Source organism: Pseudopipra pipra, chromosome 10, assembly GCF_036250125.1.
Source record: "Pseudopipra pipra isolate bDixPip1 chromosome 10, bDixPip1.hap1, whole genome shotgun sequence".
Taxonomy (NCBI): domain Eukaryota; kingdom Metazoa; phylum Chordata; class Aves; order Passeriformes; family Pipridae; genus Pseudopipra; species Pseudopipra pipra.
The window spans coordinates 17,026,995-17,046,033 of record NC_087558.1 but is presented as its reverse complement, the minus strand read 5'-3'; the positions used below and the strand labels follow the sequence as shown (position 1 = coordinate 17,046,033).

The 19,039-nt window shown below is 39.4% G+C and overlaps 1 protein-coding gene across 5 annotated transcripts in view; it reads left to right on the top strand.

Annotated features, from left to right (window-relative positions):
• The window catches only part of NYAP2 (neuronal tyrosine-phosphorylated phosphoinositide-3-kinase adaptor 2), a 135,337-nt gene that overhangs the window by 77,325 nt on the left and 38,973 nt on the right, over positions 1 to 19,039 (top strand). For all 5 annotated transcript variants that reach the window (XM_064666504.1, XM_064666507.1, XM_064666505.1 and 2 more), the window contains one exon: positions 2,294 to 3,391. In XM_064666504.1, the coding sequence (XP_064522574.1) occupies positions 2,294 to 3,391 (1,098 nt within the window). The remainder of the gene's footprint in view (positions 1 to 2,293; positions 3,392 to 19,039) is intronic.

Below are 19,039 nucleotides of genomic sequence, written 5' to 3'. Positions count from 1 at the left end.
GAGCATGAAGCACAGGGAACAGAAGACTGGGAGAAGCCTCTGTGTACAATTTTCAGATGTAGCTAAAATAGAGTTCAGGTCATATGCAACACATTCACAAATGATCAGACAGTTTGTGCCAGTCATTGACTCTCTTCATTTTAATGACAGCAATCTGAATAAGATTGCTTTTGACAGGGCTGTAAATCAGATTAACAGAGGTGTGGAGAGAGGATTGAGATCAAGTTTATGTCAATAGAATATATACAAATATAATTTACAAATAACAGAGTAAACGAAAAGGAAATAGTAATTTAGCTGCAAGCATGGCAAGAAAGATATGCTAGCATTGTCAAATACATCAGGAGTAGTATTTTCTGCAAAGCCCAAAAGATTCTGGTAGCCTACATCTCATTCCCAAAAGTCTAGCCTAATACATTCAAGAAAATTAATTTGGGTTAATTAAAAAGACAAATTTAAAATGCATTAGGATATATCCACACAGTGAAAAAAATTATCAAGCTACCAAACACTCTTATCTGTGGTAGCTTTTGCACGTCCCTAGCCTGCTGCAAAGTGGAACACATTAATTAGAATCATCATGAAAGCATAATATAATTTTTCGAGTGTTATTTTGTTTCTTTTAATTCTGGAAAGATTTCTTTTTCTTTTTGCTTTGTTGTACCTTAGTTGTATGTTAAGCTTAAACAAATGCTGCTGATGAAGAGTGGTCTCGTTACTTCATACGTGTACATGTGCATATATGTACATTCGCAGCTCCATATTCCTAAACAAAACTTGTTTATCATCTGCCTGTACTGCTGTGCCTTCTGGGAATTGAACAGAGGTTATTTAGCAGATCAAAGCAGAATTGTGACAAAGTGATAACACTGTGTTTGAGTCCTCCTCTGATACCAACCAAATCACCTTAGTAAGGTGCTTTAATGCAGGTGTCTGCCAGCCCTGGGCCAGAGTCCTCGCAGGTACTGTCCTCAAAATACTGTCTTTGAGCTGGCAGAGCAGAGCCTCACTGCTTGCCTTCATAATATGTTTAAGGCTGTTTCTAAGAGAGGATTTTTGACTCCATGAGTACTGCCTGCTTGGTTTAACATCAGACGTTTGCTGGCTGTTTGCTGATGGTTCAGCAGAAGGTGTCTGGAAATGTCTCTGAGCACTGAGTTCACAGTGGCAGATTTGGAGCAGTGAATTGCAAGGAACAACAAAGTTTGGAAAGGTGGGAAAGCTGCCATTCAGAACTGGCCTGTAGTACAGGAGTTTTTTGGGGTTGGTTTGTTGGTTTTGGTTTTTAACTGGGAAATTTATTAATGAGGTGTCAATCACTGTATAGGAATAGAAACGAAGTTTGATGTATGTGGTAACTTTTGTTTCTGAATAAGTTTGTTGAATCTGCTTTGGATAAAACCTAGCTTCACCTAAACATTTAATGAGACATTTTATTAACCCTAACATTTAATGAGATGTTTTATTAGCTCTTTATGCAAAGTGAACAAAATGCAATTTCCATAAATTTCTTTATTGTTTAATTCATAAAGGATAATTTCTAAGAAACCCTTGACCTCTCATTTCAAATCAGTTTCATCACAATGTTTTGATTTATAGTTTCAAAGACAAGGTTCCTATAAATAACCTGTGTGGAAAGGATCTGAATCTGAGATACTTTGGTCCTCCTTGACTTCGGTGAAATCTTGTAAATAATGGGATAGATTCCAGATAAATTAGGATTATCTCAACAGTAGATTTTACAGTTTGTGTATGAGCATTTCCTTTCTCAGTCAGTGCTGAGAGAATTGTTGTGCTTTATGCAAGAAGTTACTATAATTAAAAAGGTCTTGCTTCATCCCTGTGTCACTTCAGAGTTACATCACTGTCATGCCAGTATGAATGTCCAGGATCTTAATTGTTCTCTTGGAGCCAAAAGGAGTTTTTTTTGAAACTTAGTGTTATGTCTTAAGCAACTCTTTGGATCTTTAAAATCCCACAGTGATATTTGAAAAGCATAATATTTAAAAATGGAAAGTCCCCTGTCCCAAAGAGTTTGAGAAAGAACAGATGTCTCGGAGGAAGGGAAGTGCTCACTAACTACTGGAGTGTCAGAGCATTCTGGGGGAACTCTAGGAGTGTTTTGAATATAGGGTTATTTTTATAATGTTCTACTGATGTAATACCAGAGAAAACCAACAACAAGCTAGTCCCAGGAAATTCATTCCAGAATTATGACACTGTAATGGAAATCTTATGGTTGACAAAGTGTGTTACATGCTTCTGATTAGTTTATATTTTGTTCTGTTTTCAGTGTCAGCCAAACCAAGACCTCACAGTGATGAATACACAAAGAAGATTCCACCTCCTAAGCCGAAACGAAATCCAAACACTCAGCTAAGCACATCTTTTGATGAAACATATATCAAAAAGCATGGCCCTATGAAGACAACACTCACTAGGGATGCCTCTTTATCGCAGGTCAGCAGTCCTGCTCCCGACACAGAGGAAGAAGAGCCTGTTTATATTGAAATGGTTGGGAATATTCTCAGAGACTTCAAAAAAGATGAGGATGACCAAAGCGAAGCCGTCTATGAGGAGATGAAATACCCTATATTTGATGATGTAGGCCAAGATTCAAAATGTCAATGTGAATATGACCATCACACTTGTTCTTCTCAGTGTGCTACTCCCACAGTGCCTGACCTAGATTTCACCAAGTCTTCAGTGCCATCTACTCCCAAGGGCTTGCTTTGTGATATACCCCCACCATTTCCAAATCTGCTTTCTCACAGACCTCCACTGCTGGTGTTCCCACCAGCACCAGTGCAGTGTTCCCCAAATTCTGACGAGTCTCCTCTAACTCCACTAGAGGTCACAAAGCTTCCCGTTTTAGAAAATGTGTCTTACATCAAACAACAAGCTGGAGCTTCTCCATCTTCACTGCCACCTCATACACCAGGCCATCAAAAACTGGAGAAAGATCAGACAGTATCTCATGGAACTAGCACCCCTGGGCACACCTCCTCACCTCCTCATCCTTCTACCTTATACAGAACACAATCTCCACATGGTTATCCTAAAAGTCACTCTGCCTCACCTTCTCCTGTCAGTATGGGTAGGTCTCTCACCCCCTTAAGCCTCAAAAGACCTCCACCTTATGACTCTGTACATTCAGGAAGTCTCTCAAGAAGCTCCCCATCAGTGCCTCATTCTACAGCCAGAAACACATTGCAAGAAGGAGGAAAGATGGTAAATGCCTCTGTCAGTACCTACGGGTCATCCTGTCAGAGTGGTTCCCGTTCTCGGACACCCACCAGTCCTCTGGAGGAACTAACCAGCCTCTTCACCTCAGGACGAAGTCTCCTGAGGAAGTCCTCCAGTGGCAGAAGATCTAAGGAACCTGCAGAAAGTAAGTCCTTGATGTAATTTTTCCTCATTTTTCTTTTTACAATGTATCTTTCATTAGATATGTTAAATATGTTATATATATTAGATATCTCAGAAGTCTGAATTCCTTATATAAGTTTCTTGTAACAAAAAGAAAAAATATTATTGTCAAAATCACTTTGGTCTTCATTTTGTTATATTTTTAAGCTTTTTAAGTATGTATACTGCAGTACAGAAGTACAGTTCATGACTTGGTCTTGCAAAAGAAATCAATTTTCATTAATTTTCCACAAATGTAATGTTTCCATGTGAGTTGGGATCTTCCTGCTATGGCACATCCTTCCTTTCTTGATGGATGCTAGGACACAGTCATTGTCCAAGCAGCTTGTAGCAAAATAAGCAAACAGTCCTTGTTTGGGGTTTTTTTTGCCAAGATCCGGTGATCACCCTTAACTTGACCAGTGATCCCGGCAAGTATGATACCAACCAGAGGTACTAGCTTAACTTTGGTTAAGCCTTGGTCAAAGGCTGGAGTCGATGATCTTGGAGGTCTCTTCCAACCTAAATGATTCTGTGATTCTTTGTAAACCATTCCTCTCCTTCCCACTGCCTCCTTCTGTGCTGTGACACAGGGTATCTCTTTCAGCTGGGCTAGTGGGACTGGTTGGGAGGTTGTGCTGTGAATTGATCTGAAAACCAACACGATCTATAACACACACAGCCTATAAACCCACACACAGAGAAAAGCACAGGAGGAAATTGTGCAGGAAAACCTTAAGCCAATATTGACTTGTCATATGCTGTATCATAAAATCACTGCCCCACATACATTCAGGTTTACAACATGTTCACTTCTGAGCTAGTGAAATGTGGAAACTCCTAATGATATCAACAGAAGTCCCACGTGTGCATGAATGCAGAACCTGGCACCCATATTTCTGTTGCAAAAACTTTCCTATTCAGTGGTGCCAAGACAGTGTCCCACAGGGGAAGGTCACCCTAGCACCTCTTGTCAGAGTGCAAAGCGGGCTCAGGACGCTTTCTCCTCCAGCTTCAGTAAAATCAGTTTATGACTTTGAAATCTTGTCACCTGCCTAAAGGAAAAGCTCTCTTAGGAGAACAGCTGATCTCACGTTTGTGTAGGTACTATATTACGCCTATTTGGCAGCTGTAACATATTAAATATGATATGATAAGCTACTCTAGTTTATACCTGATAAAGGAAGGTACTCTGGTTTCCAGGCTGCTGCATCACTACTGAAGAGAAGTGAATTCCACACTGCCTTTCAAGTTGTGTTTCTGCCCCTCTCTTACATTACTCGTTGCAATGTGGTCACATCACTTTGGGACATGCTCAGGGGGCTCAAAAGAACACCCCCTCTGGGTTTCCATGGCAGAGGTTGTTTACCCTGCACCTCTGCAGCTTAGTGAGCACATGCCAGTGTGTAAGTATCAGGGAGCTTGGAGGTAATGGGGTGGGTTGGCCTACAACACATTCCTCCTGACTCATGGACTCTGCTGCCCCAGCCTCAGCAGTATTATTCTTATTTATCTCTGTGGACTTCAGGAATAATGACTCTGAAATCAGAAGGTGGAGGTGAGAATGGACTTAGCAAAATATTGAGAATACTACTTGGCACAGCAGTTTGCTTAATTTGGCTTTAATATTTTCATGCCTGCAACCATTAATCCTGTTTTATGAATATCTCAGCTCCATGGGTTTCATTAATTGATTGCAGTAGTAAAAATTCAGTAATGCCAGATTTGTGTGCTGGATGGGAGCAAGTTTGTGTCTAAAAGGCAAGATGATTCTTGTAATTGTGAGGGATGTGATGTGACATTTTTAAATAATTTCAGCGAAGCGTTAGAGAAATTTTGGCGAAGGGCATGTAATATTGAACATTATTAAACATGCTTCTTATTCAGAAGTGAGCAGAAAGCCCCTGTAAACCCCATGCTACACCAGATCTACCAAGTGAGCTTTATAAGAAGGTTTTATGCTCACCAGTGTAAGCAGGTTTGGAAACTGTAGAAATTCCTGCAATGAAGAAGTCCTGGGACATTTCAGCATATCTGTGCTGCTGTCTCATATCTACCTCCAGAAAGATATTTTCTATATTTCATTTAACTGAAATTGAATGCAAACGTTTCAAGAGACTTTTCACTAGTAAATTTAGACTAAATCTTGCCCTGCAGATCTGTACCAAGAGCAGCTTTCTTGGCCTCTCAAGGAACATTCTGTTTGCTCCTTAGGAAGTAGAATGTGTTCCTTATTGGTTACAAACCGTAAGACAACAGAGATATGAAATGGAAACTGTGTTCATTTACTTTAAGAAAAACACATTTGTGCTATAAATAGACACCAGTGGTGAAAAGACTCTGGAGTGCAGCTGTGTTGAGTAAATGAACAGACTGCTCACCTAATCCGATTGTAATTTGTCTGGTATTTACAGTATGACTTAATCCTGTGGGATTACTGCCCTGAGCAAGAACCAGGTTTGTCTTCAGATATTACAGAGGTAGAAGACACTCTAAGATTTATAGAAAAGACATATAGGTCTAACATTTTATGTCTTGAAATGATCCACCATAAAGAATCTAAATTGGGGGATTTGAACATAGAATTTGACCAGACTGTCACATTTACATGTCATGATTATACATAGTGATAGCAGGGGAGGCTGGACTACTCATACAATATGTTAATGAAACCTTGCTCTTGCAAATCACACTGGAAGCCTAAGGCATTTACACCATTCTGGGTTAGGTTTTTAAAGCAGTGGGAGAGCAAATACATAGAGTAGGACTAACTGGGACTGCCATGGTTTTATAATTGTCATGTCAGTGTAATTTTCTCTCAGCATACAGAAATATTTCCAGAATCTAGAGGATAATAAACACACACACAAAAAAGAAGGTATATTACTATTATAAAGTCATGTTAGGAAATTAAGAATATTTGCCTCTAAAATATAAAATTATTCTGACCACATCTCAAGCAATTTTCTCATTGAATCCTCCAAAACTCAACCCTCTGTGACTCGTCTGAAGCTCCCACTACCATATGCTAGTATTTAAAAAAAAGCACAAAAATAAATTTTGTATTCAGCTGAGTGCATTTGGAAAATATTGCAGCAATTACAGAGATAATTCTCTCCTCTTTATTGTTAGTACAACTGACTTTGTAGAAGTTTGGCATCTGAGTCCAAGCTCCAAATGTATTTGCTGGCTTTTAATTTTGTAGCATTTTTGAGTGGGTTTTTTTTTTTTTAGGTGGTGTGACTGTACAAAGATTATTTCCAGTCAACAGCTCTAATATACAAGCAAAGCTGTCCTTTTAGTTTTTCTGTATTATTTTATTCATTCTTCTGCCATTTTTCCCTTTTTACCCCCCTCCATTTTATTTCTTTAGAGTTCTTCTGCATTAGTGAGAAATTGGGATCAATCATTAATACTAAGGAGTCTGTCACCTAAGGACCACATTTTCTGAGGGTATGAGCTTCCACTGAAGCTCCAGACACGTTGCTGAACACACTCAGCATCCACTGGCTGCTGCTGCTGTGATGTGTGTATCTGGGTTTTATAAGCAGCTCACTTATTGTGCTGTGTTCTCCTAAAAATCCTCTCGTGTGCTCTTAGCATCTTAAATATGCATTACAGCACAATTATGAAAGTGAGGAGAAAAGAACAAAGAAAAGTAAATTGTAAGGCCAAATCAGAAGTTAAAAAAAAAGAAAGGCAGAAAGATGGAGAGAGTCCTACAGAAAACTGAAGAAAGGTGTAGGGCATGAAAAATGTGAAAGAGTGGAAAAGATAGATACTATTAATTGTCACTGACTGTTCCTTAACCCTTCTTGCCTTTGTGTGGGATAACATTGGTAGTGTGCCCTAACACTTGGCTGACCCCTGTGAAATATAGCTTCAGTCCTCAAAGGTTAGAAGGAAACAATTTAAAGGGTTACAACACTGCCAGGTGTCCTTTTCTGATGTGGTTGGAAGATGTTTAGGTACGACCACTCAATCCAGCTATGTTGAATGACACATTCCCTTTGTTGTTACTGTGAGCACTGAGTGCCTGTGTTACCTGTGTCCTTCAGTAAAGAGGGAACTATGGAGGGAGAGGGAGGGAATGGTCTTGAGGTTTTCTGCAGCTGTATTTGCTGCTTCTGTCTTTTCTGCACCGTAGAAACACACTGTACTCCATGGTAATACAGCACTGGAGTCATGTGCCTAAGGCTACCCACATCCTAAAGAGAAGCTGCTGTGCATCTGCACTGCAATGGCTTTAAGGCTGTGTGTGGCTTCAAGGCTCTCTGTGTGAGATGCTCCTGTAAACCCTTGTTAGGACCAGCCTTTCTTTTTGTGTATCGGTTGTTTCCTTTTTTTAAGGCTTCAGTTTCCTCATAATTTCCTGGGAACTTCATGCCAGTTTTTAGCAAGTATTGCAAATATTCATCGTAACTGCACAACAGAATAGGTACCTCAGCTGTGTGCCCTGACTGTGTCTGTGCTTGAGGTGCAAGATCAGGACACACGACACACAGCAGCTGGTGGGGTTTTTTCCCTAAGCTGCACTGCAAGACTTTGGAGCTGCTTTGGCTTTTGTCTACAGAGTTTCACTCTTCAGCTTCTAGTCACATACAGGGAGGAAGTTTGTAGACGTGCTACTTTGCAAAAGCAGTTAAAGTGATTGAAAATTGGCATAATTATTAACATTTCCTGTTCTTGGCTGGTACACACTGAATTAGGAATCTAAACCTGTCAAGTAATGGGAGAAGGGGAGGGGTGCTGAAGTGGCTCACTTGCTACAAAGGAGCTCAGGTTGATTTCAAGAGGCTGAGACTTAGAGCGGGATATTCTACTTTTTTTTTTGTGGTTTGGTTTGGTTTAATGCTGCTGCTTTCCAGGAAGTGAGAAAGCCCATACCATAGAAGTTGTGGATGTCCCACCCCTGAAAATGTTCAAGGCCAGGTTGGATGGGGCCCTGAGCAACCTGATCTAGTGAATGACATCCCTGCCCATGGCAGGGAGGTTGCAGTTAGATGAGCTTTAAGGTACCTTCCAACTCAGGACATTCTTTGATCCTAAAGAAACTTCTGATTTCTTGTTAGGTAGAACAATATGTTGGAAAAGAGAGTTTGGGAAATGCATCAAGTGAAAATGCACTCCATGTGGGCCCACATAACCTTTATCTTTGTGCATTAAGCCCAGGACGAGGGACACAGACAGGGCAGGATTTCAGTTTATGCGTTTTTAACAGAGTTCAGATGAGAAATACTGGCCTAAGGAGGATGAATTTTAGATTCCATTGTATGCCTACCTTCTCATTTGCTTTTCTGCTCAGCCTCTGGTATTCTGAGGAGGAAGAGTTTACCTGCAAGACTAGGCTGGCCAGAAAAACCATTACAGATACTTCATTGCATACCATTGCCCAACTACTGCACAGCTGAGTCAGTATTAGAGACTAAAATTTGAATGCCTACATGATTTCTAACCTCTAGGTTAATTTTTTTTCCATGCTTTTGTCTAAAGGGATGTCAGCTCCATTCTCCATCCCTTTTAGGCATTGTAGCAATTGATTGCAAGCTGTTCAGTCCAGTCCAGCTTTTCAGAAATAATACTGCATAACTGAAGTTACTCCTGAACCTTTGAGCCAGAGGTGAACTGACTTCTCCACACAGGAGAAGCAGCCATTTCCCTAGAAGTTAGCTTTTGTAATCTGATGAGCCATGATATGCACGGGATTAAATGAGATGATCACAGCAGTCACATCTCATTTGACAGTCCTGAAATTAGGCCTGAAAGCAAACACTTAGTGGGAGTAGGGAAAAGTGCCAGAGGAAAAGGTAAGAGAACACCAGCATTGAAGAGAATTACCCACTTTCACCACTGCAAGGATATGATCTTGCCACAGTTAATTGCATTTAGCTAAACCTAGAGAAGGCTCTGTCATTGCCCATCAACTACTATCTATCAAGATATAAGCAAGTAAGGAGTTGCAACATCAGAAGTACTTTATTCAGGTGCTCACCAGTGAACGTATATACAGGGCAAGAGCTGTGGACACCTGCACTTGCAAAGACTGTGAGCTGCCTGGGCTGCTGGTATGAGTTAGGTCCACAGCTCTGTCCTTCACTAAGGGTCACGTCTGTCAGGGAGCGTGTGATTTTGTGAAGACAGCACTGAACATAATTTAAATGTACACATGGGGATGACCAAATGTCAGCATCCTTCAGGAGCCACATTTTTGGGTAGAAAACGACATTCATTTTGCCATTGAATGGTCTTGACTGCTGCTTCAGCCGTGTCTCCTATTGTCCTTCACCAGATCCCTAGTGAGAGGAGGTGCACTCTGGACTAAATGTTTTGGTTTGGATCCTCTAGCCTGGCCAGCTGGAGGCTCTTCTTGAATCTGATGTATGTTCCCCAATTAACAATCACAGGAAATAACTGGAAAGAAAAATCATAATTTGTCAGAAATGTCTTTCAGCTAAGTCCACAAAATGTTGAATATGAAATCAACATTTCACCCAGGTTTACTCTAAGTGAGAAGGAGTGAGTTACGCAGCAAAAGTACCAGGAGGAAATGTGGGAAAGCATTCATGGCAGCTCTGTGGCACATGAGAAGGTAGGCATACAATGGAATCCAAAATTCATGCAGCTTGCACATCCCTAGGTGCTAATTCTGTGCTGTAGCTACACCACTGCTGCCCCATTTTGCATTGCACACCAGTAATTCCATTCTTTCTCAACACCAAGGATAATTCCAGGTTTGAGAACTTGTTTTCAATGGATAAATCAATAGGCACCTGTTCCTTGACTAAAATGCATGCTATGTTGATGGTTGTCTTGCTGCTTTCACAGAAAAGCCAGCATGTGTATTTTAAAGGCTTTTAGTCATATCCCACTGATGGTGGGATGTTCCCTCCATTTTTAAGATGAAGGAATGTTTTTGTTAGATGCAGTTATTAAAATAGAAAACAAGCTTTTTGAGATTATACAAAATACTTTTACTAATTGGTACCGTGACATCGTCTCCTCTCCTAATTCAGCAATTTAGGCTTATCAGGAAATCAGGTCCTCCCGGGATTGTGACAATATACAGAAGCATTGAAGAAGACATAATTTCATAAATAATTGCTCAGGTTTTTCTGGAAACAGCTGCTGTTTCTGATTGATGTATACAGATTTATTTATTCCTTCTGTTTATACTACTTGACTGTAATATGTATTCTTTTTCTGAAGAAGAAATAAAATTGTAAGGGGTAAAAAAGAAAAATTAATAGAGGTAAAGCTATTCTCTCTTTGTTATATTTCAAGAAAAAGTTGATTTCAGGTAAAGAACTGAAATAGACATTTTCTCTTTATGTTTAATGTACAGTAAGATGTGAGATGTCTGAGAGTTGTTAAAAATAGAGGGGGAAAAATGCCTTAAATTCACTTACTGGAACCTACTTCACTGTGTTGTGAATAAGCAAAGTGGCATGTGCTGCACTTAAGGACGTGGATAATGATAATAGGTTCTCAGTTTTAAGTGCCATTGATTTTTCCCCCTCCCCTGAACAGAGCTTTCTAAACCAGAGAAATATCTTGACCTTTAGACCAAATCCTCAGCACTTATAAATCACTGCTTTTTATTTGAAATCGTGAGAGGTACTCCAGTTTATACCATCTGTGTCTCTGGCTTCAAGAAAATAAATGCATCCTTTGTGACTAGAACAGCTTGTATTCAAAATGGTGTAGTGATACAGCAGGACAGTGAATCAGAGAGTTTATTGCCTTTTTGTTTCAAACAGGACCATACAATTTATGACCAATTTATGGGTGCTCAGCCTTAATGGTAAGAAATGCTTAATGTGGTGATGTTTGCCATAAGCATATATTAACTTCAAAAAAACCCTGCTAAATACAATTTCTTAAATTTTCCCACTATGTTTTTTTTTTAGGGGAGGTGGTGTCAGTGTAGGGTATCAAATCCTCCTGTTGTGAAAGAAATATGGGGATAAAAAAAGAGGATAGGAATGGAATTACTTTGATTTAATAGAATGGTGCAGGGTTATTTATGTAGCTTCCACTCAGGAAGTTGGTGCAGATGCCCTGGATGAAGCACGGCCAGGATGGCAGTGCCAGTGGTTTGAGAGGACAAGCTGCTCAGTCTTTTAGAACTTGTCTTTATAACCGAATACTGTACCCTGGAATGCATCTTTTTCTTAATTAAGAGTCAGATTTTCTTTGCATTAGGATTCAAGTGAATTTTCGTTTGTTAAGTCTTGAAAGTAAAACCAGAGATTATTGGTAGAAAGGCCTTTGTTTGTTTTTAAGAAGCTCCATGTTCATACAGCACTTTGAACCCCATTTGACATGTTCCACGGATAGGTATATAGAGATAGTACTTAAGTTTCTTTGCTTAAACTGAATCACAGGGAAGGAGATCACAGTGTTGTTTAAGAAAATTAATCAAAATCCCACAGACCTCATCATCCAAAATAAGGACTGTGAACTTTAGGATGGTGCAGGTTTCAAACACAGCAGAACAAAACAATTTCCCCAAAATTATTAATGAGAGGAAAAAAAAAATTTTGCAAACAAAACTCACAGTTTTTTTCTCTGGGAACTGGAATAGCTACATCATATCTAGAGGAGCTGCTTGAGATCACTGTTAAATGAAACAGTTTTGCAATCTTATGATCTAAAACCTGATTCAATGGTCTCTTGAGCTGCTGTCATTGCATCTTTACAAGAGATGGAGTTTAATTAATGCCTTATCTGCACTTACAGTGACACAGCTATAGCTGTAGAACCTCTTGAGTTCTTTGAGGGGAATAAAGGAAAGAACAAGGCTTCTTCCTTCCATTCCAAAAACCTCCAATATTTCTGAATGCTATTTCTCCTCTTGATATTTCTTAAAATGCCTTTATCTTACTGATCCACGTAACAAACACTGGCAATTTCTTGGGCTAAGTAGTCGATATTTCCGTTTTTAAAGAACATACTTTGTCTGGCATGACTGATTTGATTCCTGGCTGAGCAAGCTCAATTTTTAAACCCCATCATTAAAAACCCAATCCAAAAGTCCTTGAAGTATGAGATAAGATATACATTAAGGGATCCAATTATAAATTATGGCAAGAGGGATCCTCTCCTTGTCTTAGGCTGCTGTTCCTTGCAGAACCACTCTGCACTTAGGTTTCTTGAATGTAGCAGTGAATAATACAGAGTGACTGAATGAGCACATGATATGCTCCACATTTTTGTCAGTGCATTTTCTAATCTGCCAATAGAATCATTAAGGTTGGAAAAGACCTTTAGGATCATTGAGTTCAACCTTTGACCAAACAGCACTAAGTTTTGACCAAACCAGCACTAAGTGTCATGTCCAGTCATTTCTTGAACCCTTTCAGGAATGATGGTTCCATCACTTCCCTGGGCAGTCTGTTCAAGTTCTTGACAACTCTTTCAATGAAGAAATTATTCCTGATGTGCAACCTGAACCTTCCCTGGTGTAGCTTGAGGCCATTTCCTCTTTTTCTTTCGCTAGTTGCCTGGAAGAAGAGATAATATTCTGAAAAAGAGTCTTAGACCAGTCTTAGACTCTTAACGGAGAAAAGGTGGATATGTTTCTCCTTAAGTTTCTCTAAACCTTCCAGGACTTCATCAGTAACAAGAAAATCAAAGAGTTAAAAATAGCTTTATTTGGGTTATACATGTAAATGATTCAAACATCAAACCATGAAATTACTGGGGTGTACAAACGTGCAAGGTATAGATAAGGTGAAAAGTACAGGAATGTTGAGGAAATAATTGTCAGGATAATCATGCATATTAAAAAATTAGGTTCCTTTACATTCGATTTGATGTGAAGGTTCACATTCCTTTTACTCCTCTGAACAGAATTATCCATCCCTAATAATTATTTTATTGTTAAAACAGTAACATGCAATTAGCACTTTATCTGGCATTTAAGAATGAGTAAGGAGAACTATTGTTCTTGTAACTACTCATCTGAAAGAAAGAAGCTGTGTGTTTAATTTTACTGGAGATAGCAATTACTTTATTTTTGTCTTTGAATTCGTGATTCAAAAAGTACCTCCCTTCAGGAAATCTATAGCTATTTTACTGCTCTGGCAGTATTTGTGTAATTTGTATGTAGTTTGTGTGTACTGTAACACATACAGAGACCCTTGTGCCAGCCACACAAGCTGCTCTGCTCACTTGTGAAGGCAGTAATAGTAAGGCCTTACAAGCACAGGCATCAGCCAGAGCTGTACAAGGCCATCTGCAATTCTGCTTATTTCCTCAGGATCGGAAGTCTGTGCTGGCATAGCTTCACAGTTGCTTTGCTAGCAAGAGTAAAACCAGTTCACAAAATGAGACCTCTAATTAGAAAGTGGGGAGGGCCTAAAATAATTAACTTGTTAAAAGGCATAGAAAGCCAGAATGACATAGAGATTTTATTCTGTGACTGGAAGGAACCCTGAGCTTTAACTCACAGAGTAAAAAGTGCCTGGGACTCTGACCCAGCCAGGCTTGGCACAGAGGCTGCACAGAAAAGTTCGTGTGCTTGTGTCTGGCTCTGTAAAACAGAGAGCAGAATTCAGCTGAGGCCAGTGTTGAGACAACGTCAGGATTCTCTTTTACAGGTAATGTGTTGTGGTAGAAGGGGAGCTGTACAAATGGGATGTGTGTTCCAATAATGAAAGGCAAATTTTCTAATTCATTAATGAAGCCAATAAAGAGAAATGCATTAATACATTTTTTTTAAAAAAAAAAAGTAGTTAAAAAATAGATAAAATAGTCAGGAAAGAATTCATTTTCACACCAACTTTGTAATTGATTTTTTTATGTGAACATATGAAAGTGAGGGTTTCTGTCTCCAGTTTTCACAACTATCTTTGAATTTTCTAACATTTACTACTGAATCTGGAGGAAGACATACAATTTAGAAGAAATGAAAGTGGTCAAACAGCAGAAAAACCATATGTTCAAACTGCTGAAATAGTTCAAGGGCTGTTTTTCCGCAGAAAACTTGACAAAAAAATGTTGACAAGTTTAATATAGTCAGGACTACTATGAAAGATGGATGTTTCTGAACTGAAGCTTTGAAACATAAGGTCATGAACTTTCCACGAGAACATTTTTCTTGAAGTGTCTATATACTTTAGCTCTTTCGGCTCATTCTTACCCTCTCATTTCTTGCCATACCGTGCTAGGACATGTGCAGGACCTATCAAACCATCATGTCCTCAGCCAAACATGAAGGGTGTATTTTAAGAACCTGAATAACAGAATGAACATGCAGTGGACAGGGCTGAGACGTAAAGCCTTTAAGAAAGAATGGGCACCATCTTTTCTTCAGATTGAATGCCTAGTAACAGTTGGGCAACTTTTTGCAGTCACTGACTTCCAGTTTCATTGCATGGTTTATCTAACACTGTTTTCTTCGATCAGTGTGGAGTTTAGGGTGGCAGTATGTTCTTGTGTGCATACACGTGTTGCTAAGTAGTCCAAGGCTCATGTCAGAGATACCAAAGTTTCACAAGACTGCCACATTCAGACTTTTCAAACTAGTCCTCTTCCTTCTTATCCTACTTAAATCCTATTTGCTTCAGACAGTCACAGACCATGTTCTCACCCACCTATGGATCTGAAATATATGTGCACAAATTTAGGTGCTTGACTGAAAGGGCAGCCTGGATAATCAGCAGGAGATCTGGATGTACAAACTAGGTAAGAAATGTTTTCAGCTCACCAGGATCAGCTGTGCTGTACATTCATGTGAATCAGCATGGCTGGCTAGCCTCTAGTAATAACTGCTGGAAGGAAAACCCTTCCTCTGTTGAAGTCAATGGCAGAATTCCCTTTTACTTCCTGTAATTAGGCTTTTGCCCAAACAGGCACTGGAGGACACCGGCTTGTGATGAGGTTCTTCTAAGTGCAAGTTACCAATTTCTAGGATTCCCAGCTCTGAAGGAAAATAAAATAAAAAGTGCAGTGAAAGCAGAGAATAAAGTATTCTGCTTAATTATGTAATGGTGACTGGTCTGAGTTAAATAGAAAACTTGTTTGTAGAGTGCCAATAGAGTGCCATCCTTGTCAAAATTTTAATGTTTGGTTAATGTTTGATTTAATTTTGAGTGTCCCAGGACATCGCTTTTATTCATTTTAGTAGCACATCTGTACAGTACATATCTTCCAGATGTGGATTTTTCAGTCAGATGATGAGGCTGTGGGGTGATTTGCAGCAGAATAGGCACACTTGAAAGATCAAGAATCATATTAGAAGAAATCATTAAGGAATAATGATGGCCCCATTGGAAACAGGATGTATTATATTGCCATCACTTCTGTAATATGTTTGTAAAATGTATTTGATCATCTTGGATCAGTCACAGAAACTTAGAATTGTTAGGATTGGAAAAGACCTCTAAGATCCTCAAGTCCAACTGTCAACCCAGCACTGCCACCATTTTCACCATTAAACCATGTCCTCAAGTGACATCCACACATTCTCTGAACACTTCCAGGGACGGAAAATAGCTCTTTTTAAACAATACTAAAACTATGTTTTCCCTTATTTCAATCAGTATAAAAGAGAATTTTTCCTCTTACAATAGGACATCAAACAATGTTGAATGTATGTCTTACCATGCAGAATTTTTAAAACTTCATCTTTAAGTGACTAATGGTGCCAGCTGGAGTCTTTTGAAACGTAAAGAATTCTCTTCTGTTTTTTCAACCAGATTGTAACAGAACTTTCATTGAATATTTTTATTCCAAAGCCTTGATTGATCTTTTGGTATAAATCTATCCTTTCTTTCATTAGTCTTTGGTTAATTGCATTGTGGCATTTTCTTTTCCTGTCTTGTTTTCCTAGCCAAGATTGCACACTTAGCAGGTTTGAGAAAGCCACAGAAAATCACCTAAATGCATTTCTTCAGCAATCCTTCTTCCCCTCCCTTTGCTGTCTGCAGCAGACAGATGTGATCTCTGCTGGATAAAACAAAACAAACCCTACACTGCTCACAGAAACATGTGCTCCGTGAACGCCGAGAAGCATTTCAGCCGTGTCTTCTTAAATGTTAGATGGTTTGTGAGACTCTTACAGGCTTTATATTGATTTTGCATGGAACTAGGTCAGAGCTGCTTTTAATTGAACAAGCTGGCTGCTGCAACTCTCACTTAACTGTAAAAAAGGGGTATTAAAAATTGATATGCAAAGCAAACTTCTGCTTAATTAGCAAGCGGATGAAGTCAGAATAGACAAACCACCATAGTTAATAAAGATCAGGATATGAGTTTCACTGACAGTGTAATATACTCTTTTTTTTTTTTCTAATGGCTTAAGCAGGGAACATTATCCATGTTTCTTGCATGCAGCATTAATAGCCGATTATTTTTCTTTGGGAGAGGTTAGGATAAATTTACAGCTGTGCAGATCAGACAAAGCACCACACATCAAGAAATCCATTCAAAGACAGCTCTAATTTTTAACTGTGCAATAAAGGTAAATAAAAAGCCCAGGTGTGCAGAAAGAAGAAACTGGGATTCTCTCAAGGGCTGAGTATTGCTCTATGTCCAGTGTCTGTGGCAGTGGTCAGTCAGACGGGTGCAGGCTACTGTCATGCTGGCAGTGTCAGAAGGGACACTTGTGGAGCTGTGCCCAGCCATTCCCCTGGTCAGGACCCCAGGTTAGACACAGCTCACAGCTCAGCAGCCCTGCCCCAGGTACAAGGGTAGGCACTGCAGCCTGGGACATGACTCAGGGAGCTCTGATGATCACACATGCTGGCTGCAGGCTAATCCTACATCTCCACCCCTCCTGATGGCCACGTGTGCCCTTGGGGATTCTCTGTGCTCCTGCTCCTTCAGCCAGGTCCATTGTGGCTGGATGAGGTGAGGTCTGACATGTCGAGGCTGGAGGAGATCAGGAGTTCTGACTCATCTAAACTCCACCCAAAATTACTTACTTTGCTTTACACCTGTATGTATATGCTGAATTTTAGACCCTGTGAGTAGTACTGTTTAATTCCCCCAATATGCAAGTTCTGCTTAGAGTGATGTATTATTTATTTAGGTTTGTAACAAACACGCAGGAAAAAAAAGGAATAAATTATTAATGTATGGATTACCTTATACATTTCAGCTCACAGCTGAGAGAGATGGCAGAGAGCAACCCTCAATTTAAGTTCCTTAAGACAATTGCTTTTCTTTCTTCCTCCAAAACCCCAAGCAGTGATAAAGGTTCTGAAATTTATCACTTAGCATTGCACTAAGAAGCCACCTGGACCTGAAATTAATTTGTGTTTAAGATCAGTGGCAGACTGGCCACAGATTTACACTCATTTGAATGATAGCTTTTTAGGTAAGATGTTTTCTATAGTTGTAATTACAGTTTTCTTTGGTCCAAGTTACAACTGGCTCAGTTTGTTTCTCACTTTCTTCAGCATTTCCAAGTTTTCTGGTACCACAGCTCACGTGCCAGCCTTGCCTAGTATGCAGCAATTCGAGGACATGTCATAGAGAGGAAATTTTACATGCCAATTATTTGTAAAATATGTACTCCATCGGAGATTTTAGCCACCATCTTATTCTTTAAATGGAAAAGCCTGAGATTCAGGTGAAATAAATAAGAAAAAAGCATATCCTTGAAAAATGAAATACAATGACAGCTGGAAGTGCTTGAAACATTTGAATGCCTTTATGGTAGTTTAACCAACTGTGTCCATAAATATTTAAAGAAGTGAATTATTTCTTGAAATTTACATTTTTATGTACCATTTTGGTGGAAGAAGTATTGAACAATAAAGATGCTTTCCATAATAATCTCAGCTTTCAAAATATAGCACTTGACTGTGAAAAGATTTGCCGGTGGCCATCATATAATTCAGTGAGCTCCCAGCATAATACTGAGCTTTGGTAGTTCCTAACTCCAAATTAAGGCTTATAACAGCACTAGGTAACCTAGATCCCATCTGTGTTTCTGTGCTTCTGAAATGAAAAATGAGAAAAGAGCTGTGCAGCAGCTACTGTTACCTTTCAGCACTGTGTCTATGTGTACATGTATATATCTGACTGGTAAGAGTTTGTGTTTTCAGTATGGATCAATGTGAATAAATTGGCCATTTAAATCCTGCTGTAGCTGTTATAAAAGGTCACTGCACTGAAACTCTACTGGTTTGTTTTTCAGTCCATGATAAGGTCACCACCCTATAGGTAACTATAGCCATCAGCTACACTTGTGCTCTGCCTTCTGTCCATGTCTTGTGTGTCAGGCTGTAGGAGCAAAAAGGTGGAGCAGTGAATATGCTGCTATGAGACACCATAATTTGTGCCACTGAGCTTGCTCCATGGAGGTACATTTGCAGCAGGTAGTTATTGACAGTATAAAATCATCCAAGTGATGGATGGGACAGTCAGCAAATGCATCAGTAATGGGCTGAGACCTGGGAGGGGAGCTCTCTGCATTTCTGGAGCTGTCCTGGGCGCATCAGAATTGAGGTGCTCTTTCAGTCAAGCAAGAACTAGCAAAGTGATTTATTTTTTTTTTTATTGAATTTGAATATTATTCCCATTGACATTTATTAAGGAAGCTGAAATTATTATAAAGTCGTCCCCAAAATATTTGAGTCAAAGTGAGGTAATAATTTTTTTTCATTTTTTTTATGTATTC